At 46.0% G+C, this 26,613-nt stretch overlaps 1 protein-coding gene across 5 annotated transcripts in view; it reads right to left on the bottom strand.

Moving 5' to 3' along the window:
* Window positions 1–26,613, bottom strand: part of LOC115394103 (zinc finger protein 45-like) — a 1,173,573-nt gene that overhangs the window by 39,858 nt on the left and 1,107,102 nt on the right. Inside the window, exon 4 of one of the 5 annotated variants that reach the window (XM_030099277.1) lies at window positions 6,451–6,622. The exons of 3 other annotated variants lie outside the window; for them this stretch is intronic. In XM_030099277.1, the coding sequence (XP_029955137.1) occupies window positions 6,451–6,496 (46 nt within the window). In that variant the 5' untranslated portion in view covers window positions 6,497–6,622. Of the gene's footprint in view, window positions 1–6,450; window positions 6,643–26,613 lie in introns of those variants that run through there. One more of the 5 variants, XM_030099279.1, reaches the window with a different exon arrangement.

Here is a 26,613-nt window from a genome sequence, read left to right as displayed (position 1 = left end):
GAAATGCATCCACAGCGGTGCCCTGGTACGTGCCTTCGGAACCAGGACCTCCTCACCCTCCATGTTTTTAGCCTAGCCTCGCTAACCATCCAGCCGAGACGAGAGGGAAACGGCAGGGTGAGTGAGGCTGCGACACTGCATGCGGCTGCTGCTGCTGGCGCTTCACCATGACGTCAGATTCTGAGTTCTATGCAACTTTGTGAATAAAATAAATAATCCACGGTAATCGTGAATATGAAAAATATTCGCGAATATGTAAAAAAAAAATCGTGATTAAGGATTATTGTCATAATTGTGACAGCCCTAGCTGAACGATATATTGCATTTGCGATAATCTCGTGATGTTACAAAACGTGATTTGCGCATTGCAAGGTGTGCGATACGGCAGTCACGTGACGCTAATTGACATCAGAGGGGCGCCGTGCAGACTGCTTGTTAACAAGGTGCCGCTAACTGGAGTAGCCCTCCGAGCCTCGTTTTGCACCATGGCAGCGGCAGACGTCGCTGAAGAGGACACAAGCACCTGGACATTAGTCCCGAAAAGAAACAGCACTTCCTTGGTATGGAAGCATTTAGGATTTAAAAAAGAAGATGTGGAGCAGCGACACGTCCTCTGCAAAGAATGCCGTGCTCCCGTTGCCACTTCACGGGGCAATACTTTGAACTAGGGTTGCACCGATACCAATGCCGATACCTGGCTGTGCAGCATCAGCCGATACCGATACCCTGCCGATACCATGCTGTTTGAAAAAGAACTGAATAAAAGAGCTTTTTTTTTCTTCTAATTGTCAGGAACTGTCAAGTCCTCTGCCTCGGCCACCACGTGGGGGCAGAGTTGCTGTTTTTCCTCCTTCTCCTCATTTCTGTTCTCTCCATTTACTACATACCGTATTTTTTGGGCCACAAGAGGCACTGGAATATGATAATGTAACATCCAGCAGCATGAAAGGAAGATGAGTTGGATTCTTATTGCTGGTTTATTAAGTTTCAGAACTTACTGTGGTTGTAACCACGGCAAAACTACAGCAAAACATCCATCCTTCCTTCCATCCACCCACCGCTTATCCAGACCGGGTCTCAAAACAACAGTCTTAGGAAAAAACAGCTGAGAGGCTCTCTCTCTGCTTTTCAACATGCGCACACATGCTGGCTTCCTGGCCCCGCCCCCTGCTCCCTCCCAGCCGCTCATGCCACAGCGGTGCATTCAGGTTACTTGAAAACATAGGAACTCACAGAACTCAACATACCGGTTAAAAAATAAGAACTACATCAAAGATGCTACAAAAGTAAGTCCGTAATTAAATAAGGTGAACTAAGCGACGCCATTGTGGGATCCTCCTCCTTTGTTGTTTTTCGGCAGCTTGTGTTCCAGTGGTTGCAATACGGCCTCTTTAGGTTACCATCGACCGGGACACACCACACTGCAGCCTCCTGACTCCCGCGGCTGCACGGTTCATACAGAAAGCGCAGCGCAGAGGATGTGTAATGATGCAGATTGATTAAAAAACAACGTATTTACTGTGGACAGCAGAGCGGAATGACACACATTATGTGGAATGTGGCAGTCAGCCTGGACCTGTACCTCCAGTTAGCTCCTGTTGCCACCTCAGCCGCTCGCCGCTCTGCCCAACCTGCTCCTGGAGCCCGGCTGGTTTCCAAACTTCACCGGGGAACTCAGTTAAACTCCAGACTCAGTCTGCTCCTGCGGCTGGAGACCAGCTTCATCTCACAAAGACTCATGATACTAATAAAACTCCTTTTCTGCTCTTCAGACTCAGATCCACGCTCTGTAACCAGACCTGCATCCTCACTGGGATGTAAAATCATTGCTATCATTTGCTGAACACACAGATCACACAGCGAGAATGTCGAAGAATGAATTCACACGGCGGTGCGTTCAAGTGCAATATGAAAGTCGGTAAATGGCATCAGCATGCTATTTGTTAGTACTCGCTGATACCGATACCAGCTTTTTAGTGGGGTATCGGGGCCACTGCCGATACCAGTATCGGTGCAACCCTACTTCGAACCTGTTCGGCCACCTAAAAAGGTACCACAGAGCCATGTACGACAATGTTGTCTCAAATAGACCGAGCAGCAGTGCGCAGGGCAAGCCAAATCCCACAAGACAGGGGACGTTGACGGAGTGTTATGAAAGCGTCACCCCTTACAAGCGCAGCTCCAAGCGGCACGCGGATGTCACTCGGGCGCCAACAGAGTTATGATGCCTATTAGCATGGTGACCAAGCCTGGGTTTATGGCATTGATAAATATCCTGGACAAACGGTACAAGATGCCCTCCCGCACATTTTTTAGCCAGACTGAACTACCGGAGCTGTACAAGAAGTGCAGAGACAAAGTTGTCGCGGAGCTCAAAGCGGTGAAGTTTTTTTCGACCACAACAGATTTGTGGTCAAGCCTCACAACTGAACATTACCAAAGCCTGATGGTTCATTTTATTGATGAAGATTTCAATCTCAAAGCTCGCTGCCTGGAAGTGACCTACTTCCGCAGTGACCACACGAGCGAAAATATAGCAGCTGCACAGAGAGGGGCTTTCCAGCTGGGATCTGGATGAAGAGAAACAAGTCTCCATTGACGACTGATAATGCAACAAATATGGTGCTCGCTGCTCGGCTGAACGGATGGATGAGGGTCCAGTGTTTTGGGCATCATTTACATCTTGCTAGTGGTAAGTTCATGCCGTGTGTGCGTGTGTGTGTGAGAGAGAGAGAGAGAGAGAGAGAGAGAGAGAGAGAAGGGGAGAGAGAGAGAGTGCGAGTGTGTGTGTGTGTTTGAGTTAGTGTGGTGAGGACAAAATGTGAGTGTGTTTTATGTTGATGTATCTTCCTATGATAAAAATGTGATTATTTTTATTTATATTTCAGAAAATGCACTCAAAGACGACAGAGTCTCAAGGGCAACAGGACTGTGCAGGAAGCTGGTGGGACACTTTTCCCACAGTTGGAAAAAGAAGACAGCCCTGACTGAGGCGCAGAGGAAGCATCCCTGAGCATAACCTCATTACAGATTGCCCTACAAGATGGGGATCAAAAGAAAAAATGATCGCAAGAGTGCTGGAACAGGCCAAAGCCATTTCACAGGTGCTCTCTGGCGATCGACATGCACGTTCCCTCATCCCGACCTGGCAGGATACCGAAGTGCCTGAGTCAATCCACAAAGCATTGAGTCCTCTTCGGAAATTCACAGACGCCCTTTCTGGAGAAGAGTACGTAAGCATCTCCTACCACAAGCCAGTACTCCACCTTTTTGCAACATCAGTCTTGGCTGAAGATGCTGAGGATACCGACTTAACCAAATCCATCAAAACAAAGTCCTCAAGTATCGCAACGACAAATATGCAGACCCAAATATCCAGGAGCTGTTGGGTGTTGCCTGTTTCCTGGATCCAAGATTAAAAAAAACAGTACATCAGCGCAGAGAACATCCCGACACTCAAATCCCGTCTGAAAATGGAGATGGTCGGTAAGGCGTACAAATCATCTGGTAAATAATCAATATTACAAAAAAAATTCAGCATGAAAATATATTTGCAAAAAAAATATTAAAGGATGCTTCTTTTTTGTCTTCCAGGAGAAGAGAGCCCGTACTGAGGCAGCTGAAAAGCTTCCAAGTGCACGGCCCACAGCAGAAAAAGGAAAGAGGTCTCTGGGCAGCTTTTTCAAGAAGACCACCCCTGCTGCAGCTTCTCCTGCGGCTGCCAAACTGGAAGAAGTTGCTGAGGCAGAGCTCAATAACTATATGATGACTCCAGTCATTGATGCAGAGGAGGATCCCTTGGCCTGGTGGAGGGTACACAGGACCAGCAACCCTCAGCTCTGCATCATGGCGCAGAAATACCTCTGTGTACCTGCCACAAGTGCTCCCTCAGAGCGTCTTTTCAGCACAGGAGGAAATATTGTTACCTGTACTCATTTCTCCTTGAAGCCAGCAAAAGTTAATAAGCTGGTCTTCTTGGCAAAGAATCTGTAAGGACTGTTAAGTGTGGCAGACAGTATTGTGCTTGTGCACTGTGATTTGTGTGATCACGTATTCCCGTGTTTACAGTAGAGTGAGGTTTACTACATTTATTTAAGACAACAAATTTATCTCTGGCTATTTTTTTTTCTTGTGCAGGTCACATGTCTTAAGTTGTTTTTTTGTACTGTCTTTTAAAGTTTGAATCTACAGATTTTGTTGTATTTTTTTCATGAGTGTTCTAATAAAGTTCAGTTGGTTACAAGTCATACATCTTTTTATTCTAACAAATAGAACTAACTTATAAAAAAGCGTTAACTTTGAAAAAATTGTTCAAAAAATAGACTAAATTAAATATCGCATTCTGTATCGCAATCGCAATATTGAGGGGAAATATCGCAAATCAATATTTTCCCCATATCGTTCAGCCCTACCGGAAAAGCTCCTCAAAAACCATGAGAAGCAGGACAAACTGTTCATCAACAAGACGGACCGTCCGGCGACGTTTAAAAACAAATGTGTCCATGTTTTGACCAGCTTACTATCGTTAACTTGATCACGGGTGACTATAGCCGCCAATACAAATTACAGCCAGGTTAGCTAAGGCGCACTCACATGAGTGACGTACTACGTAGCAGGACCCCAGAGTGACAGCTCAGCTGTCCTCGCAGATGCCTGTCTGAATGCCGTTACATGCGCTGCAGTGGTGCTGTTGGATTTCAAATTTTTATTTTTTCTTGGTTGGCTTATGGTAGGGCTAATACAATTCTTGGTGGGGCTTTAGCCCAACCAAGCCCCACCCTGGTGCCGCCTATGTCTGTGGCTGCTGATTGATTACTTATTTGGATTAACTTCTTTGAGGTGGTGTATTCACTCGCCTGCAACATTCTGATAATTGTTTACTGCACGACCTGAGGTGGAGGGATAATGAGACATCCTGCTTTTAAATGTTAGCCTGGCACGCCAGACTGTCTCTCAATGCTCAGGGATACATGGGAAAACAGTCTGGTACCGCACCAATTGAATCTGACTTCTGCCGGGCCAATCACAGCCCACGAGAGGCGGCAGTTAGCAAAACAATCATGGTGGCAGCCACAACACAGCAAGGTATTATCACGGCTCTGTCTGACGTTTTGAACGAACTGAATTTGGCGCTGAAACTAAAGCAAGAATCTACTTTTCTTTAACCCCCAAATTCCATCCGACGCCAAAGCGCCGTGCCGCGTCCCAGAAGCGCCGGTGTTACGACGCATCACCAGAACGGAGGCGTGTGCCACGGCGCTGGGGATACTTCAGGTCGCCGCTTCTAAACGGCGCGGCGCTCCACCACGCTCCAGGTGTGCGTTGACTTCAGGAACAAGACGCCGGCGCGGCGCTTAAACATTGGGTGGAATTTTGGTGTAAAACAGACGTAAAACTCCATGCCATGATCCCATGTTTTGGACTACAAAATTACAACGGAGCGCTGCGTACGTCGCATTGTCATTGCGTCACAGCCTCGTTTCTTGGATTGGTTCTCTCCGCTCAATAGTCCCGCCTCTCGTCAGCCTGTTTGAAATGCTGCCCCAATGGCGCCGTACCAGACTGTCTTTATATGTGTGTAACACATGAAGTCAGTCTGCCATGCCAGGCTATTTAAAGGTGATGTAGGCAGGATTCCGCATCTCCGCCATCTTGCTTAGGTTTACCTAAGCAAGATGGCTGACATCACGCCCTTACGCAAGTTAAGCCCCTCTAACAAGAACGTGTGACAAACGCCCCTCGACCAATCACGGTTAGAGCCTCAGGGGCTCTTCTGATTGGTCAAAGATACCTGGAGCTGTCGAGATTCCTTTTCAGCTCAGAACAGAGACAGATGGAAACGCTGCGCCCTCGCGATAGTGCAATTATGCTACACTCCTCAAGGATTATCAATGGATACTCTAACATTTAATCCAAAGAAAACACAGAAAAATTAGCATTGACTAGCAAAATCCTGCCTACAGCACCTTTAAATGTTGTCAGGAAATGCCTCTTCAAGCAACATCAACCTCCACAACTTTACTGGGCAGACCAGTGAGGGGAAAAGTAGGCATAATTATACATATGTATGTAAGCATATGTATGTATGTATGTGTATATATATATATGGATGTGTATGGGGGAGTGTGTATGTGTGTTAAGTTATAATATCACTGTAGGGGGTGTGGATAAAAGGGGTAGGATTAAATAAGTTTAACTTCTTCCTACTCCTTTTCGAACATGCAGATCTGTAACACATGTAGGGCATTGATGCAGTATTCGTTTTCTTTTAATTTTATTATGCATGTGTTTGTTTTAGTTTTTGGTGATAACCTATGTTCCATTTTCCTTTGCATGTTCGAAATAAATTCATTCATTCATTCATTCCATCAAGCATGTCTGCTCACAGCGCCATAATGATGGACAACCTCCAGCAGCCACATTCATGTGTTCATTCACACGTTTCCAAACCTGTTCTGTGCAACTTGATTCGAGGATTCCAGTTGATTTGCAGCATTCTGCGTTGACGACCAATCTCCTCCTCGTACTGAACCACAGTTTGTTGAAACAGGGTGAATATTTCCTCAGCAGCAGCAGTTAGTCTCTGGGTGGTCAAGTCTCTCTCAGAGTGGTTGGAGCTCGTCTGCTGGTTACCGCTGTGTTGCTGTGTGTTACGCGCCCCAGGTTTGGTGACCACGTGAACAAAAAGAAATGTTTTGTCTGTGAAACAGAGGTAGAGTGTGAGACAAAGAATCACAGATGCACTTTGCGTTCTCAAATCATGCCTTATTAACACAATGAAACATAAATAAGATTCACATTCAGTGCAATTTTTCTATCCAGTTTACATAACTCTAACAGCTTCAATTAAGTCATTTTACATCTACATACATTCACAATTATTCAAACTCTTATTACTCAAAGCATCTTCAACTGCAAATCTTAAACAAATACAAATTTGGACTTAGCAGGTTGGAATACGTATGTGTAAGTTAAATAAACATGGCAATCTTAAACTAAATATTCAAAAAAACAGCACAAAATCTATTGTGGCGCCAGCGGAGGCAACGATCGAAGCGGACTGCTGCTCTTTAGCTTTTATTGTTACAACTAAAGCCTGCTGTGTGCATGTCACACACACCAAACAGTGCAGACAGGCCAGGTCACTCTCACACCAACCCTTCCCACTCCGGGTCCGACATAACGTAAATGAAACTTAACATAAAAAGGCATCAACACAAAGAAAAACAATTACTTAACACATGTAGAAGGAAGTACATTTAACACAAACACAAAATACGGCATGAAACGGCCCGAACAATCCCCTCCCATGATGCCTTGCGGCTCCCCGGAGCACAGTCACGTACCGCAGCGACGCCCAGCGGCCCCCACGGCCGCTACAATATCAAAAATCTCAAACATCCTTAATCATTCTTAAACCCATATATAGAAAAACACCATTAATGGTTCATTAAACAAATCAATTCAACTAAAGAGTCCAGTTGTATCAATGTGGAGCTTAAAAAATACATTACTGATAGAAAACACATCCAGAATGAAGCACACGAAATCTCGCGAGACAACCGCGAACTCTCACGAGACTACCGGCGCAGTGCGGCTCCACAAACTCCAACAAAAAAATTCAGATAAAGCGTCCATAAAGTCAGACAAAAAATACTTTCCATTTCATACAGATGCAATACGAAGCTTAGTGCTTGCATTTAAAGTAAGTTTAACCAATTACTGACCTGTGAAACAGCAGTACAGCGTGAGAGAAAGAATCACAGAAGCCCTCGTGCCGTTCTCAAATCACGTCTGAGGCTGGGACCGGAAGTCCGTCCGCAAAACGCAGAGCGCATCGGGGCCATAGATATATATAGAAACACTAGATGGCTCATGCGCGCTGTAACCCAATGGGGACTAACGTCGTCACATGGCGGCCATCTTGGTACAGGGCCGCTCACTCACTCATCACATTAATGTCAATTGAGCGTCAACTTTGAAATAGCTATAGATTGCTCAATTTTCAATCGATTTTCAAACGACTTGGTTTGTTATAAACGTCAGACATGTAGGCATTTAACTGCATGCAAAAAGAAAAGTTGTGATATTAAAATTTAGTCTGCATCATAGCAACATAATGTTAGTAATAAATCAAACTGTCTGTAAATCCATGAAGAATTCAGTGAGTTGAGTATTTTAATTAGTGTAAATCACTCACCTTCCCTTAGATTACACAGAGCGCCCCAGAGTGGTCCACTGTACAAAGATGGCCGCCAGTGAACGACGTTGCTGACTCCGCCTTAAGGCATCTAGTTTTTATATGATATCTATGATCGGGGCGGGCACAGTCTTCTTCTTCTTCTTTTCCTTTCCGGCAGGCTGTACACATATACAGTGCAATGCTGCCCTCTGCTGCTCAAAGAATTACTCGCAGTATTTTATATTCTCGGGTAAAGGTTGGTGGAAAGAAGGAATCTTACAATAGCCTTTTCTATGTCTCGCGAATTTATTCCATAGGCAAAGATTGACTTGATTGAAAATACAGTCATTTTAAGCTTTGAAAGGTCTTTATACAAAGCCGTTCTTTCTGCAGAGCACCGATCACAAGATAAAACCACATGTGCTCTCTAATTTCCCACATTGACATTTCCCATCCGGGTGCTTTCCCAGTACTTTTAAACAAGCTGCAAGACCACAATGCCCCAGTCTTAATCTGGTTATTTTTACTTGGTTAATTCTAGAAGAAAACGAAGCAAACCTGGAATTCTGCACTGTGGGTTGACACTTAAAATAATGCCTTCCCCTGGTTTCTGTTTCCCACTCCCTTTGCCACTGTTTCTGCACAGCACTTTTGATTATACTAAAACACTCCATCTTCCCCAAACAGAGGTTGTTCTCAATTTCATTACATAAAAGTGACTGTATAGCAAGAGAGTCGGCTGCTTCGTTTCCTTCTATTTCTGAATGAGATGGGATCCAGCAAAATATTACACTGCAGTCCATGGACTCTATTCTACGAAGGCAACTCAAGATTTCCAAAATGACATCTGCCCGAGCCCCAACTGGACCAGCAGAGACCGCCTGTAAGGCAGACACAGAATCTGAATATATGTAAACGCTTCCGAATTGTTCCTTTCAATCCATTCTAAGGCCCACCAAATGGCTAACAGCTCGGCAGTCAACACTGATATGATCAGAAACACGCACACATTTGCTAATCTTATTGTTACTTGTATAAACTCCAAAACCTGCCTTTCCAGAAGAGGGATCCTTTGACCCATCTGTGATAATATGACAAGAATCTTTTTCATTCTCCACAAATTCATTTATTTGAGCACTTACTTGACTTTTATCGAGTCCCACAAAATCCAGCTGAGCCTCAGGTTCTGGCAGAAGCCAGAATGGGACAGGAGACCACACTGATCCCACCACTCTTCCATTCTCTATACCCATCTTCCTCGCCATCCTACAGACAGAATTTAGAAAGGACTCTTTTCCACTACTCTTCTCAAACACCCAGCAGTTTTCCAAAAGACATTTAGCAGCAGACTTATGCTTAAATCCGGCGAGTCTCACCCAGTACTGGAGTCCCAATTTTCTCCTCCTAAGTGTTAAAGGGGTCTCCCCCGGGCGGGCACAGTGTCAAAGGTTCTGCTTTAAGTCTCTCACCCACAACAACACAGGACTACATTTTATGACCACAAAATCCTTCTATTTCACGACACTGGATTTAGAAACTATAAATAGTAATACCATGGCGTTTGTTCAGAACATTAATAACAAAATATTACCAAAATTAGGTTGCACATTTGGGTGCACCACATGTGGACGCTCTTGAGGGAAACAAGGCGAAAGTCAGTGATGTGATGGACGAGAAGGTTTCACAGTGATGGATGCATGAAACAGGACAGAACACACTGAAATCAGAAACATTCAAAGACAAAAAAAAAAAAAAAATCTGCTCATTTCAGTAAAGTTGAAAGTACCTGAGGGGTTTAAAGGATAAATGGTAAAACTGTCTGGATGCAACATTATTTTCTCTGAGCTCTGAAACCTTTGTGGGAAGTTTCCAATATGACATGGTTCAGACTTTTTTCCGAGCAACACTTGAGCGCATCATCACTCTCAACGATTTACTGAAATGTCTGTTTTATAAACGTGAACCGTAAAATTTGCACGGACACGTGTTAGCTCAGACTGAGTGTAAATAAATCACTTCCTCAGTTTGCAAACAGCTCAAACACCGTGTCCTCTGTTTCTGATACAGATGCTGTTTAAAGCTGTTTTAACTGGTGTGTGAACGTGTGTGTGTGAATGGGTGAATGTGTTAATGCAGTGTAAAGCGCTTTGGGCTCTGTCAATGCAGTGTAAAAGCGCTATGTAAGTGTAGACCATTTACCATTTACCATTTAAAGCTGCTGTAGGCAGGATTTTGCTAGTCAAAGCTAATTTTTCTGTGTTTTCCTTGGATTAAATGTTAGAGTATCCATTGATAATCCTTTAGGAGTGTAGTATAATTGCACTACCGTGAGGGCCAATCAGTTTGACCAATCAGAAGAGCCCCTGAGGCTATATCCTGATTGAATCAGCTAACCGCTAATTAGCGAAGCTAACATTTTCATTAGCGGATTAGCTGTTCAGCTAACTTTGAAAAACATTAGCGGACTAATTAGCTTCTGCTAAATTTACACGTTAGCGACTCTGGTTTCCGAGGGTACTTGAACGCCTCTCGTATGTGCTTCCTACTGTGCAAAGTAATGAAAAGTCTCTTCTCTGCAGTTAAAAAAACGTCGAAAATTGTTTAGAAAAAACATGGATTTTGTCATGCATATAACTCCCGATCCGTTTGTCCAATTGAAACGATTCAAAAACTGTTAGAAAGCCCAGGAACACAAGATTTCGGGGATATTTGAATGACTCGCGTACGTGCTTGCGTCATGGCGCGACATCAACAAATAATCCCCTATGCGCTCTCGGCGCTCGCGGAAAGAATAGAGAGGAGCAGAGCGGGCGCGCTGCAGAGCGCGAGCTGCTCCGCTCGCGGCGCGTCCTGTGTGAACCAGGCGTTAGCGGTTATTGTTAGCTTCAGCTAAATCTTTTAGCAGTTTATCGGTTTAGCGTTGTCGAGGCTAACTTTTCAGTTAGCGGAAGAACGGTTATCGAAGCTAACTTTTTGGTTTGCTGTGCCCACCACTGCTTTCACCTCTTCTTGCTACTAGAAGCACCTCTCAGACGCTTTATGGCTAACGGGCTAGCTTACTGTTCACAGAGAGAACTAACACCTCGGTTGCTGAATGCTACACAAGCAGTCTTAGAGTAGCGGCTGATCTGTCTCTAAACAGCAGCTGCTGTAGCTTGTTGAAAAACACGCTGCCTACGGAGCTAACTGGCCGGAGCTTTCGCCGTTTCCTCACCGTGGACTGGACTAAGCCTCCGACCAAGACCTGCACATGCGGTTACAAGATTTCAGGGGCAGACAGCCATGCTGCCTGCGGTGCCTGCCTCCTGCTGCAACATGCTCGCTTCACCAGTTTCTTCAGAGCATTGTGTGCGTCTTTCGCTCTAAACTTGCCGATGCAGGCTGGCGCGCCAAGCTAGCCTGACGGAGATGGACCCTGTCTTGGGGGAAACCATTCCCCCAACACAGAAATCACTGAGCCGCCATGAGGATGCCATTCCCACAGGAGCCAGTTGGGGCGAGCAGCTTGAAGCTGTAGCCCCGCTAAGCGATCCCGATGACGTCGCTATCAGCCTAATGGCTGAGCAGTGCGACTTCGGCATGGTGAACTACGAGTCCAAGGAAGAGCCCGTCAGCCTCGGTTGCAATGGGAACCAAGAGGATGTCGGGCAAAGCTTTTTTTTTTCTTCTTCTTTTTTGTCTGCATATCTGCTCTTACAGTGACATCAACCAACCATGATGTCACTGTTCAAGCTGTAATTTTTTCTTATTTGTGACTGTGACCATCACCTGCCCTCATGGCGAGTAACCTATCAAGTTTATCTCAAGCTGTTTCCTACATTATGCCATTGAGGACTGTGCACACCCAAGTGAGACATAAAACAAACACAGGGCAGACAAAAAGAGAGGCATAAACAGTGTTCTGAGAGAAGGGTGCATTAGATTTACTTGTGCTTTGTGGTTCACACCTTGAAGCCAGTTACAAATCCAAAACCTTCCCAAACACCAGACACTGGAGAATCCCAACCAGGTCAATCAGGAAGCTGTCAGGAGACCAGAGGAAGTATAGATGAAGCAGAGTGAGATCCAGCAGACACTAACCCAGCAATCTCCACCGACTCAGCAACCAGGGGAGCAAATCTACTGAGTTTTGGTAGCTGCTGGTGTGGTGGATCTGGCATGCATGAAAACCTCCACCAAAGCAGGGAGCTTCTCCGGCCCAACGAAGTCCGCACAGCCATCCCGCGGGGGCCATCGGCCAGCGAGCCAGCCAAGGAACCCGGGACCCCCCCCCCCCCCCCCCCAGCGAAAAAATCAAATAATTGTGCAAAAAAATCGAATAATAAGTGTGGCACAGAACACACTTGTGCAGTCGCACAAAGGGCCTCTAGAGGGAGCCATTGCTCCATTTATGAGGAAGCAGGCCAGTGCACTTGCTGTAATAAGCAGAGCTGCTGTGCAGCTATCCAGCCCTGTCCAGCCCAGCGCTCACAGAGTCCCTGCTCGGCCCACTAGCGGCCCAAGCCCAGCAATGGTGGGCATGTGGAGCGGAAGATTGGGTAATAAAGACTGTAATCAGAGGTTACAGGCTCCAATTTACATCCGCTCCTCCCCAGTTCAATGGGATATTGCAGTTGCTGGCTTGGGGAGAAAGAGCTCATGTTCTGTGGGAATAAACCACTTTCCTGCTGAATAATGGAGCTATTCGAATAGTGCCGCTGAATCAGAGCCAAAGCAGTTTCTATTTGAGATATTTTCTGGTCCCGAAAAAGGGCGGGGGGTTACGGGCAATTTTGGATCTGCACTCTCTGAACAAGTACATGAGAAGATACAAGTTCAGGATGTTTACACACGCAGTCCTGATCCGCCTTGTGCATCATTAGACCTGAAGGACGCTTATTTTCACATTCCTATTAACCCCCCTCACAGAAAGTATCTTAGGTTCGCCTTTCAGGGCGCAACATACAACTATCAGGTGCTCCCATTCAGGCTTTCTTTAAGCCCACGGGTGTTTGTGAAATGCACCGAGGCAGCCATTGCACCCCTGAGGGAAGGGGGCTTGCGGTTGGCAACATACATTGACGATTGGCTTCTCATGGCGCAGCCGTCACACCAGGCCCAGGAGCATGTGAGGCTGCTCACGTCACATCTGACTGGCCTGGGTTTCACAATAAACTGGGAAAAGAGTGTTTTGACTCCCACTCAGAACATCCCATTCAAAGGCCTATTTGTGGACTCAGTTGTGTTCACGGCTCATCTGTCGGCGACTTGGCCACTTATACATGAGGCCTTGTCAGAGATGCGTTACATCACTGAGGATAAACCCGGCGCTCCATGGTCACCGTTACATTCATGTTTCCTTGGCGTGCACTCTCTGTGGAAATGCAAAGATTTTCTCACTGCGGGCGTTACCATGAGAACGGTCCTGGTGAGGAAAGTGATCACTACAGATGCCTCTCTAGCGGGCTGGGGAGCCACGCACGAGGGCAGGATAGTGAATGACATATGGGGCGCGCAGGTGTGCGGGATGCACATAAACTGCTTGGAGCTCCTGGCTGTCTCACTGGCGCTTAACATTTTCTGCCTATCCTGAGAGGACAGCATGTGCTGGTCAAAACAGACAATGCCATGGCGGTGGCATATATCAACAGACAAGGGGGGCTGCGCTCACATCACCTTCACAGTCTGGCACACAGACTGATCATGTGGAGCAGCTCTCATTTATTATTGCTGAGAGTGACGCACATAGGCGGATCTAGGGGATGGCTACTTGGGCTCAAGCCCCGGATGTTTTGTCAAGAGCCCCGGATCGCCTATCCGAGCTGGTCTGTATAATGTGCAGTACTGGAATTCACCAGAGAGTGGCAGCATGCGCTGGAGAGCAGCCAGCAGTCAGCCTGTCCAGAAGAAGAAGAAGAAGCGTTCACGTCTGCGCGCTAGTCGCTGCTCCTTGATTCTACTGCTAACCAGAGTCGACTGAAGTCATGGATATCAGAAGCTTTTTCAAAAAGCGGACGTCGCCACCACCAGCAGTAGCAGCAGCAGCAGAAGCTGCTACACAGATTGATGTTCCCGGTTTGTGAAACTCTGACTGATTTTGCTGGCTGGTTATCAGTATTATCAGCTAATACCAACAGCAACACAACCGCACTGAAAATGAAAGACAGCAAGATCAATGTTACATTCCAGAATAAGACAAAAAACCCTTTATGAAATATTTACCAACCTGTGATGAAGAAAAGAGATCGCACACCCAATGAAGCTGGGTTTAATTCACACGAGGAATTAGTTCTTCCTCTGTGGTGCGTCCTCCTATCAACATCAGTGCGCGATACGCGCCATCTACTGGGTATCATGGGGATCGCATCTCACTCAACAGAGCTGAAATTTGAACCACTGAGTACATGAAATTAACAAAATAAAGTTTTATGGGGTGTCTGCTTTTAACACACCTTTTTAGAGAATCATTTCCATCTTTGAACAAACTTACTTATTCTTTTCACAACTATTTCCAAGCCTCTACACCTGCAGTTCCCCCTGTGAACTTTGTTTGTGATCCTTCAAAATAGTGAGAGAAGAAGAAGTCATGGCAGCTGTGTTGTTTTGTCTCTCAGAGGAAATATTTCATCTCCTGCAGCAACAATGAGTTCAGGGGGGTATTGCACAAAAGTGGGATAAATACATCCAGGATAAATGAAAATGCGCGGCTTGAGTAAGCCCAGTCGGTGTTTTCTCGGATTAATCTGTTGCACTTTTGCCAAGCCAGGATGAAAAGACAGTCAAGACTTAGTCAAGTCGGGTGTGGATCATCAGGATAACTGCGCAGGCAATGCTTCTCCAACTATATGAAAAAGTCAAACAAATAATTCACAAGAAAGGCAACATGAGTGATGTAAAAAAGGAGAGGGAAAAAGTCTAGCAGTTACAGTTTTTCACAAATGCACATTTCTTGAAACCTTCATCCATTTTCTCAAAACCTGAAACACAAATCCAAAAATCCACACTACATTCACAAAACCTCAGACATTTTTGACAAAATCAAACTATCACCTCAAAACCAGTTCTCCTGTGTTCAAAACCACACTCTGCGTTCAGATCTCACACACAGCAAGTAAAAACATGTTCACCTCAGATCATTCATTAGACACTACATGAAATAACTGAGGACACAGCAGCAGTCCACACTCTGAAACCTGCTGGGTTTTTTTCCCAACCCATTTCCTGGGTAGCCCTAGATTTTGTGCAGATTGGGTCTCTTTTACCCAAAATTAGGTGAATTGTGTTGACCCAGCAGAGTGAGTTGATGATTTCGTGGGCTGAAGGGAAGACAAGAATCACCATTTTGAACATTCCTGCAACTCCTTCTCTTTCTTGCATCTGAAAAACTTCTGGCAACATACGCAACAGAAAACTGGAGTCCTGTGTTCTCACAGATTATTGAAATGGCAAAGAAGGAAAAGACGTATGACATCCCTCTCCCCATGGACATGTGTGGCTGTAGCGAAGTTGGTAGAATGGTTGATTAGCAGTTGTGCGGTTGCTAGTGTAGCAGAGGACATCAACTTTTATGCCAAGAACACACAGGTCAGACCTGGCTTACAATTATGATAAAAGGCAGATAGTGAATTACAATGAATTTATTGACTTATTTACAATAATAAAACTATTTCTTTTATTTCCACAAAACTCTAAAACCAACAATGAATAGCTCACACGATAAAGTTAATTAGGAAGTACAAAAAAAAACTCAAATTAGTAAAGCAAAATAGTGAATCAAATTAATACACAACTCAAATTAACCAAACCAAAGTTAGTAACAAAATACAAAGGGTAAACAAACAAAACTGTATATCCTAAATACTTAAGTGCCAAGTGCTGTGCGTTCATTAAAAGTGGCTTGTGCGTCTATGTGGCATTAAAAGTGCGGGGTAAAGTGCTTTCTGTATGAATGTTAGAGCATACAGTATTTTATTTATTAAATCCTAAAACAAGAAATGAGCATAATAGAGCCTCAGTGGCTATTCCCTTATTTTCCTATTGTCAGCTCCAGCCACTCGGCGAGCAACAAAAACTTAGACGGTCTCTTAAAGGTGCTGTAGGCAGGATTTTGCTAGTCAATGCTAATTTTTCTGTTTTCTTTGGATTAAATGTTAGAGTATCCATTGATAATCCTTTAGGAGTGTAGCATAATTGCACTACCACGAGGGCGCAGCGTTTCCATCTCTCTCTGTTCTGAGCTGAAAAGGAATCTCGACAGCTCCATGTATCTTTGACCAATCAGAAGAGCCCCTGAGGCTCTAACCATGATTGGTCGAGGGACGTTCGTCGCACGTTCTTGTGGGAGGGGCTTAACTTGCGTAAGGGTGTGATGTCAGAGAAAACAGGACAGGATTGGCTGTGCTGGGTTTCAAATCGCCATCTTAGATGGGTCAAATCGCCATCTTGCTTAGGTAGCCCTAAGCAAGATGGCGGAAATGCGGAATCCTGCCTACAGCACCTTTAAGTCCTCATCAGAGCCCACATCTCTGCAGAGGACTTCACCCCCGGCACACAACATCTGTAGTGCTCTAACACCCCGAGCACAGCCATACGACTTCCCCAGCGCTTCTCCTGTTTGTTGCACACCTGTACCTAATAACTAATCAAGGTAGGGAAGACTCTGCCTGCATGTGGTACGTTCACAGACTTGCAAGTGTGTGGGAATTTTCTCAAATACAAAACCACCCGGTCACACTAGTTCAAATCTTTTCCTCTACATGTCAATAAACTGCATTGAACCCCAGTTGGCTTCCAGTGGAGGGTTTGACAGCCTTGCATGGCAGAGGTCACTTGTGTCTGAATTGTAAGGGATTACATTTTTACTGTAAAGTGACCTTCTCAGACCCGCTGATAAATCTTGACCCAGCATCAGGGTCAACTCTTCAACCCAAATGGCTGGGTAGAAATAACCCAGCTTTGGCTCGGTCCCTTTTGGACCCAGCACTGGGTCAGCAATTTCACCCAGTTTGGGTTATTTTTACAGTAACCCAGCAGTTTTAAGAGTGTGTAGTGCACAGACAAAGTTTATTTTACATATTGTAAATGCATTTAGCAAAAAAAAGAAAAAAAAAAAGCATCGAAGTTAAAGTGATATCTAAATTCACTGTCATAACAAAAAATAAATACAAAACAAAACAAAAGCACACTACTGCATAGTCACGGTCATGGAGATTCAGTCTCCATCTCTCCATCTGGAGATGGATCCCCGGGCGCTGCCCACTGCTCCTACGGAATGCTTCAGCGGCATTGATGGATGGGTTAAATGCAGAGAACAAATTTCATTGTACATTCACTGTATAATGACCAATAAAGTACCATATCTTACAATGTGCCCAAACATATTCATTGCATGTACCTCTAACATTGCTAAATTGTCACTTGAAAGTTGCAGTGCCGGTCCGGCACCAGAATTTTTTGGAGGGAGAATTTGAGATTATGTGATGTAATGCGCACTCCCGCTGGCCTGATTTCCTTAGGTTTCGTTTTGTCCGCCATTACTCCACCTGATGCTTAGCGAGCAACAACTGAACAGTATGAGGATGGATCTTCCAGAAAGTAAGAAAAGACCGGCCACAACTCCAGCACAGACCCCACCAGGCAAAAGAAACAATTTTACTCGAGCGCTACTTAAACAGCGAGGAAGGAGTTCCCCTCTTCTGTGCACGTACATAGACGCAAGCCACAGGCACGAGTGTTTCACTAAGCTGCAGTTACCTCGAAGGCCTGCAGGGGCCGTTGTTCCACATGAAAATGTGCAAACTCCTTAATGCATCTTTAAGTGTAGCCCAAAGAGCAATTATCAAATGAAGTGATACATTTGTTGTCTTCTGAGAATAAATTTCTGGATGATTTCAGCCGTTAAAAAAAGTGGAGTCAGTGATGTGGGACCCTTTCACTGGTAAAGGTGGAGTCCTGAAATAGGACAATTTTCCCATTTTCAGGAGACAGTTAAGACAAAATGATATGCTCTCTGTTATATTGCCTAGCTTCAGAGTTGTTGTATTTTCTTATTTTTAATTTTTTTTTACATCAGTGTGGTTTGGAACCAATTTCAGTAAGGTTTTTTTTTTTATTCTACAATTCTACAATTCTACAATTCTACAATTTCATTTAGCAGACGCTTTTGTCCAAAGCGACGTACAACACAAGCAAGAATATAGACATAAGAAAGAAAGAAACCATTAGTAAATGCTTCAATTGCCTCAAGTGCGATTGGTCAAGGGAGTTGCCATCAAGTTGCAGAAGAGGAGCCACTACCCCCCTTTTGTGTGTGTGTGTGTGTGTGTGTGTGTTTTTTTTTTGTGTGTGTCAACTTAGTCAGTGGTACATAAGTGCTGGGTTTTAGAACACCTGATCTATTCTTCCCCGAACATGGGGTCGGATTAAGACCCTAGGTGTTCTCTGAACAATTGAGTCTTCAATTGTCTCTTGAAAGTAGAAAGAGACTCGGCGGAACGCACCGAGTTAGGTAGTTCGTTCCACCATTTGGGAACAACAGAGGAGAAGAGTCTGGCAAGAGATTTCGAGCCGTGCTGGGCTGGAAGCACCAGATGTCTCTCACATGCAGAGCGAAGAGGGCGTGAAGGAGAGTAGACCTGGATCAGGGAATCCAGGTAGGCCGGAGCCGTTCTTGTAAGCGTTTTGTAAGCCAGGAGGAGAGATTTGAATTTGATCCTGGCTGCAACTGGAAGCCAATGAAGGGAGATGAACAGAGGAGTGACATGAGCTCTTTTGGGCTGGTTGAAGACCAGACGTGCTGCTGCATTCTGGATCATCTGTAAAGGTTTGACTGTATATGCAGGGAGACCCGCCAGAAGAGAGTTGCAGTAGTCAATGCGTGACAACACGAGAGCCTCAACCAGGAGCTGTGTGGCCTGTTGGGTCAGGAGGGGTCTGATCTTCCTGATGTTGTAGAGGGCATAATGACAAGACCAAGAAACTGAGGCCACGTGAACCTTAAAGGTCAGCTGGTCATCAATCATGACACCCAGGTTTCTGGCTGAGTTTGTGGGCACAAGTAGGCTGGAGTGAAGTTGGACACTGATCTGAGGCTGGACAGATGGACAAGCTGGAAAGACCATGAGTTCAGTCTTAGACAGATTTAGCTGAAGGTGGCGTTCCTTCATCCAGGTGGAGATATCAGCCAGACGTGCTGATATTCGAGCTGAGACTGTGGTGTCGTCAGGTGGAAAAGAGAGGAAGAGCTGAGTGTCGTCAGCATAACAGTGGTAGTCCAAGCCATGGGAGCGAATCACTGCACCAAGTGAAGTGGTGTACAGAGAGAAGAGTAAGGGGCCAAGCACCGACCCCAGAGGGACCCCTGTTGATAGGCCATGTGACCTTGACACCTCCCCTCGCCATGACACTCTGAAAGATCTGCCTGTGAGGTAGGACTTGAACTCACAACAGGACGGAACCTGAGATGCCGAGGTCAGAGAGTGTGGAGAGGAGGATCTGATGGTTCACGGTGTCAAAGGCAGCAGACAAGTCCAGCAGCAGGAGGACAGAGGACTGACCAGCAGCTCTTGCCAGCCGCAGAGATTCTGTGACTGAAAGGAGTGCAGTCTCGGTGGAGTGGTCGCATCTGAAGCCTGACTGAAAAGGGTCAAGTAGGTTGTTGTTCCGCAGGTGTTCAGAGACTTGGTTAAATACTGAGCGCTCCAGTATTTTCGACAGGAATGGTAGAAGTGAGACTGGCCTGTAGTTTTCAACCTGGGCTGGGTTGAGATGAGGCTTTTTTAGTAGTGGGGTGACGCGGGCTTGTTTAAAAGTAACAGGAAAAATGCCGGTTTCCAGGGAGGACTTGACAATGTGCGTGACTGCAGGTTTGATTATGGGCCAGATGGTCTGCAGAATGCTGGTGGGTATTGGATCAAGAGGACATGTTGTCGGTTTTGAGCTCAGAAGAAGTCTGGAGACCTCATCCTCACTCAGAGGAGCAAACAAGCAGAGAGAAGGTGCAGTAGTGGGTTTGAGCTGACTGGGCTGGTCAGGCTCAGAGAACTGGTTGCTGATTGCAGCCACCTTTTCAGTGAAAAAGGAGGCGAACATATCAGGAGTCAGCTCAGTGGACAGCTGAGCAGCTGGAGGAGAAAGCAGGGAGTTGAACGCCATAAACATTTTTCTGGAATCAGAAGCTGCACAGATCTTGTTCTGATAAAAAGCTTTCTTTGCGGACTGCAAGCGGGAGGTAATGGAAGCAAGTTTCTGTTTGTATGAGGACAAATCAGCGGGCTCGTGGGATTTACGCCACTTTCTTTCTGCTGCCCTGAGTCCAGCTCTTTGTTCTCTCAGAACTTCTGAGAGCCATGGACTTGGTTGTTTTTTCTTGGCTGGTTTCGATACCCGGGGGCAGAGTTTGTCCAAAGAGGACGCCAGAGAGGAACAGAGTGTTTCTGTAGCCTCATTAACAGGAAGCGATGAGAAGTAAGAGTAGTCCGGCAGGACAGAGCTCACCTCCTCAGACAGCTGAGCTGCTGTGAGGCACTTCAGGTTTCTGCGGAAGGAGACCATCTGAGTCGGTGTCTGCAATGGCAGAAAGGCAGCCGCAAATTTTACCAAGAAATGCTCAGATAGATGTAGTGGAGTAACTGTCACCTCTGCTATGGAGCAGTTACGAGCCAGAACCAAGTCAAGGATTTTGCCAGCTTTGTGGGTGGGAGGAGACGGAGCCAGTACAAGTGCAAAGGAAGCCATCAGTGCCAAAAAGTCCTGTGCCTGGGGTTTGTCAACGTGAATGTTCATGTCTCCCATGACAATCAGTGATGTGCCATCATCAGGGATGTCAGAGAGTAACATGTCCATTTCAGAGACAAAGTCATCCAGATTACCCCCTGGTGGGCGGTACACAACCAGAATATATGCTTTGATGGGAGTAGTGACCGTTATAGCATGATATTCAAACGTTGTGTTGTTGTTCGACGGGCGCAGTGAGGAAAAGGACCAGTTGTCCGGAATGAGAATGCCAGCACCGCCTCCTCGGTCAGTAGAGCAAGGGGTGTGGCTTAGCGCAGCGGACGCAGAGAGTGCAGCTGGTGTAGCTGAGTTTTCTGGGCGGATCCATGTCTCAGTCAGGGCTAGGACCTGAATGTCTGAGAGTTTCATCAGAGAACTGATGAATTCTGTCTTATTAACTGCGGACTGACAGTTCCAGAGACCGAAGGTAACTGAGTGTGGGCTGGGACCACTTCCAGAGAGAGCGGACAGGTTGTGTGGATTGCATTTGCGGAGGACTATGCGTCTTTTCCGGTTGCCGACGATGACTGGGATATGTAAGAAACACATTGTGCGTTAGACTGTGACAGACAGACCTTAGTGAAGCCGGTGTCCTAGCTCGGTGGAATCGCGCAGGTAGACTCGCAGGTCTTTACCCTCTGTGGTTTATTTTCTTTACAATAATTGTGAACCTTTTATTGTAGGACTTGTATTAATAAAGACAGGATTGTAAAATGTTTGTGCTGAAAGTGATTTTGGTCTTCATATAATCTGTGCAACAAAACAATACTAAAGTCAACCACACCCTGCAAATGCAAGGACTACAGTTGTAAGATTTGGCTGCATGATGATTAAATATTGTGATGTGTAGAAAAACCAAGGAAATGCTGTAAACCACACCCATTTCTCACATCGTTGACAGCAGAGCAGGGCAGCATTAAAATTATTCTGAGTAGTTAGCCTGCTCAGGAGTGGGCCAGATCAATCAATCAATCAATTTATTTTTGTATAGCCTAATATCACAACAACAGTTGCCTCAGAGGGCTTCAAGATGTTACATTGGTCGGTAAAGTAAAAACAGTGAATAAGCATAATGGTAATATGTCAATATTTGCAGTAACGAGACAGAACGAAGCAACCACCGCCTTCGACCCTCACATCCGGCAAGAAAAAACTCCAAAAACCCAGTGGGAAAAGAAGAAATCTTGGGGAGAACCACAGTATGGAGGGATCCCTCTCCCAGGGACGGACAGCTTTGGCAACAGCTAGCATGAGACAATAAGAAGTAAAGCCTAGGACAATGTTGAGTACAGTCGGTTGGACGGTCCAGCACAAGAACCACGGATCCCAGCAGTAGAACCGAAGCCAGTCCACGGGCAGGACCGACAGGAGTGTCCTCCCGGTCCGGCCAGAGCTTGTTCGTAGGCCCTCGTAATAGTGGAGTCAGCAACTGAAACTGGAGAAGACTCCCCCTCGAAGGGGGGGACAACAGGTGAAAAGCAATGAACGGATGAAAGGGAATAACATTCAGACATTAGAGGATAGGGCTCAGTGCACCGTACTTCCCACAGCATTCTAGCTCCTAGGGCAGCTTTGTGGATACTTAACTGTTTAAACTAGTATTTAGTTTAGTATAGTTTAGTTTAGTTTAATTCAGTTTGGTTTAGTTTAATTTTGTTTAGTGTAATTTGGTTTGGTTTAGTTTAGTGTAGTTTGGTTTGGTTTGGTTTAGTTTAGTTTAGTTTAGTTTAGTTTAGTTTAGTTTGGTTTAGTTTAGTTTAGTTTAGTTTAGTTTAGTTTGGTTTGGTTTACTGTAGTTTGGTTTGGTTTGTTTTAGTTTAGTTTAGTTTAGTTTAGTTTAGTTTAGTTTAGTTTAGGATCCCTAGCTGACCTGATCATAGGCTGCATCGAAGAGAAACGTCTTGAGCCTAGCCTTAAATGTGGAGACTGTGTCTGCCTCTTTGACACCACTTGGAAGCTGGTTCCATAAAAATGGTGCCTGATAGCTAAAGGCTCTTCCACCTAATGTCCATTTAGAGACTCTAGGAGTCACCAGTAACCCTGCATTTTGAGAGCGAAGTGCTCTGATTGGTTGATAAGGCGTTAAAGCATCTTGGAGATAGGTTGGAGCCATCCCATTTAGGATTTTGTAAGTGAGGAGAAGGATTTTAAATCTAACTCTAAACTCGACTGGAAGCCAGTGAAGAGATTTTAGAACGGGAGTAATGTGTTCACGTCTTCTAGTTCCGGTTAATAATCTGGCGGCCGCATTTTGAACCAACTGAAAGTTTTTTAATACACTTTTTGGGCAGGCTGCGAGAAGGGAGTTGCAGTAGTCTAATCTAGTAGAAACAAATGCATGGATGAGTTTTTCTGCATCGCTTCTAGGTAGAATGTTTCTTATTTTAGCTATGTTGCGCAGGTGGAAATATGCTGTTTTACAAGCTAGGTTGATGTGTGCTTTAAATGAGATATCCTGATCAAAGGGATCAAGGATTACTATTGCAACAACACATCATCAGTAGGGTAAAACTAACCTGTCTCACGACGGTCTAAAGAGAATAAATCACCATGGTGACTTGTTCGGAAAAAACTTGGCCAGCTTTTGTGCAACTGACTTGAGGCTAACTTTGTCTAGGATAACCACAGGAAAAGGCTGTGGAGGAGGGGCGTGGTTTGCTCTTGGCTGCAGGAGAGAGGGAGGTGGTGAAGCGGCTCAGGGAGTGAGTGCAAAAAGTGCAGCAGGTGTTGGCGATTAACTGATGACTGTCTTCCCCTGCTAGAAGTAGTGTGCTGGAGCGGCACACGCGGAGAGAGGAGCAGAGCTGCACTGGCAGCAGCAGAGACTGGAGGAGCCAGCGCACGCCAGCCTGAAAAGGCTGGAGACTTGGAAGACCAGGACGGGAACTGCATGGAGTGGCGACGACTAGAGAAGCCCGCCGGACTGAGGTATGGGGATTGGGCCCACTGACATGCAATAAAGGACGTTTGAGCTCACTGGCTGTGAAGTCACCTGTGTCTAGCCGACCCGCGGTGGCACTCGTGTGCTACATTGGCGCCCAGTGTGGGGCCTAGACGACATCAGGTGAGATGTCCGAACCACAGCCCGTCCAGCCAGTGGCCCTCCTGAGTCAGATGGTGAAGGAACTGGCGATAATGCACCGGCAGCAATCAGCCGGAAGCAGCTGGGGGCCCTCCATGACCACGCCGAAGGGCAGACATGGGTGCTGGAGAAGCTATTGGCTCAGCCCAGCCTGGCGCCAGCTCCTCCGTCGCCGCTCCCTCACTGGCCTTTCCCTGCACAAGATGGGCCCAGAAGACGATCCACAAACTTTGGACATGTTTGAAATGACAGCAGGGGCGTGCGGCTGGCCTGCGGTGGAGTGGGCTGTGCAGCTGCTCCCCCTGCTGTCGGGAGAAGCCCAGACTGCAGCACTAAGTCTACCGGCATCCACAAGAGGCTATCCGGAGGTGCGGAGGGCCATCCTGAACAGGATGGGCCATTCCCCTGAGGACAGGGATTAAAGCAAAAAAAATGTTTTTGACTGAATTTTTTTTTTTCCAGGCCAGTTCATATTCCCTCGCAATACACTGCACTGCACATTAAGAATGACTCCTTTTTCGCGCAATAGTTTCCCAAAGATTTCAAGAAAAAAGGTTAAATGCTGTATTAGTCCCTCAGTTTCTCTAATACAGCATTTAAGTTGTTTTGAGCGGTTTATTTATTGTTGTTGTTTACTTTTAACTTAAATGTTTTGTTCTATTCAATTAAACTGATGCTTTTTGCAGGGCTTGTCTCAGTTTGTAATGCAGTCAAACAAGTAACCATCTACAAATCTTTTCTGTTCAGGTTTTATTCCTCAGGAACAGGACAGAACAATTATAAATAGAACAACCGCCACTCGCCACCCGAAGCCCGCTGCTTCACCGCTCCACGCTTGTCGCTCGAGTTGAAATAACTGAACTTTTCAAGCGACTTCGCGCCAGGACAGCCTATCAGCGTGGAGGTCTTCACAGATGTGCTGACGTAGGGCAGCAGGACTCCGACCATGCAGAACAGTTGGCATGATGCCAAGGCGAGCGGCGTGCACGATCTCACTTGTTCACTGCTTCTGGTGGAAACACAGCGTCAGCCTGAAGCAGCCCTGGAACCGGCAGCCGTCCAGCAGCTCCTGCAGAAGACGGTGGAACTCACCGAGCTCATACCGCCTCTGTAGCGCAGCATGCAGCCAGAAGCGCTGCCGGCGCCTCGCTGCACCCAGAGCTGACTTCCTTATGCCAGATACAGAGCGGCCATGGTGGCAGGCGGAGCATCTCAATCTTTGTGAAAACATTTCTCATATTCATAAAAACAACGCAAAGTGCTGAACAGTAAAAACAGTCATAAAAACAAAAAAGAACAAAAATCGCACCATCGATCAGTATGCACACACACACACACACACACACACACACACACACAGACAGCCGGATACACACAGGACAGCACATCAGAAGAATCCTGTCCACTGCTGCTGCAGGAGACGGTGATGAGGAGGCTGTGATGTTTCTGCAGGATGTTCTGTGTTGCGTATTTGTACCAGTGGGACGCATCACGCGAATGAATTCACACACCAGCGATAAAACTCGTGCGTGTAGCGCGGCACGGTGTCATTTGTCGCACGAATGCAGTCGCGTTAAACGCGTTCAGTAGAAACACACCATAATGGCCTGCCACACACTGGACCGCCGCTACCGCCTCATGGACGTTTCATTTGTGCATTAGCGCGGCACCAAAGCCCCGCTTCTCCGGCCAGCTGAGGAGGGGGTACTTGTTTAATTTTTTAATATTCTCTGGTTACATTGTCCCCTCCTGCCTGTGGACCCGTTCACACTTTTTTCCATCACTGGCGTGGAATGGCTGAGAGAAGCTGTAATCCTTCTCTGGAGGGGCAGTGGTGAAGCCCCCCTCCTCTGTTTCTGATTGGCTAATAGCAAGGCTCTGGCTGGCTTTATTGGTTTACACCAGCGTCATTAATTCCATAGTCAAAACTCAATCACAACAAATGCACGTGCAACTTTTTTTTTCCCCTCCCTCTTTTTCCAACTGACGGAAATCAGTCTACAAACAGAGAACTTCAATCCCTGCCTGAGGACCACCGATACAGATTCTGGAGCCTCAAGCTGGGTCCGGGGGGATCGGCCCTTCGTGTATGCTCAGCAGCTGAAGGATGCGGCTTCTCGGTGGCTGCAGCCAGGTGAGTCTGCCGGGGAGAAAAGCATGCTGGAGCAGGTCGTGGTAGAGCAGTTCATGGAGGGGTTCCCCGCAAAAGGGACATGAAAGGGACATGAAATACTGTTCTGCGCATGTTCTATCCACAAGGAATCTTGGTCTTTTGAGTACACAAACTACTTGTGACACAGTTTAATTGATACGACGGAAAGAAAATGTGCGGAAACGATCGTTCAGTTCTTTTATTGAAAGAACGGTGCATCGCATCAATGAACATTTTACCACGTCTTGCCGGCTCACAGTCTTTTTATAACAACATGCTGAGAGAGCCTGCTGCGGCGCCCTTCTTCCTCTGTGCTATCTGTGTAAAATAAGGTTGAACATTGTTGGGGTTTACGATTGGTAATTGGGAATAAATTACTAAAGTATTGATTACTGGAAGTAATGGATTACTTTAAGTAATTTAGTTACTTATTAATTTGGGCAA

The sequence above is a fragment of the Salarias fasciatus genome, chromosome 9 (genome assembly GCF_902148845.1).
Source record: "Salarias fasciatus chromosome 9, fSalaFa1.1, whole genome shotgun sequence".
In the NCBI taxonomy this organism is placed as follows: domain Eukaryota; kingdom Metazoa; phylum Chordata; class Actinopteri; order Blenniiformes; family Blenniidae; genus Salarias; species Salarias fasciatus.
Note: the sequence above shows the minus strand (reverse complement) of the source record. Positions and strands in the feature narration are given on the sequence as shown.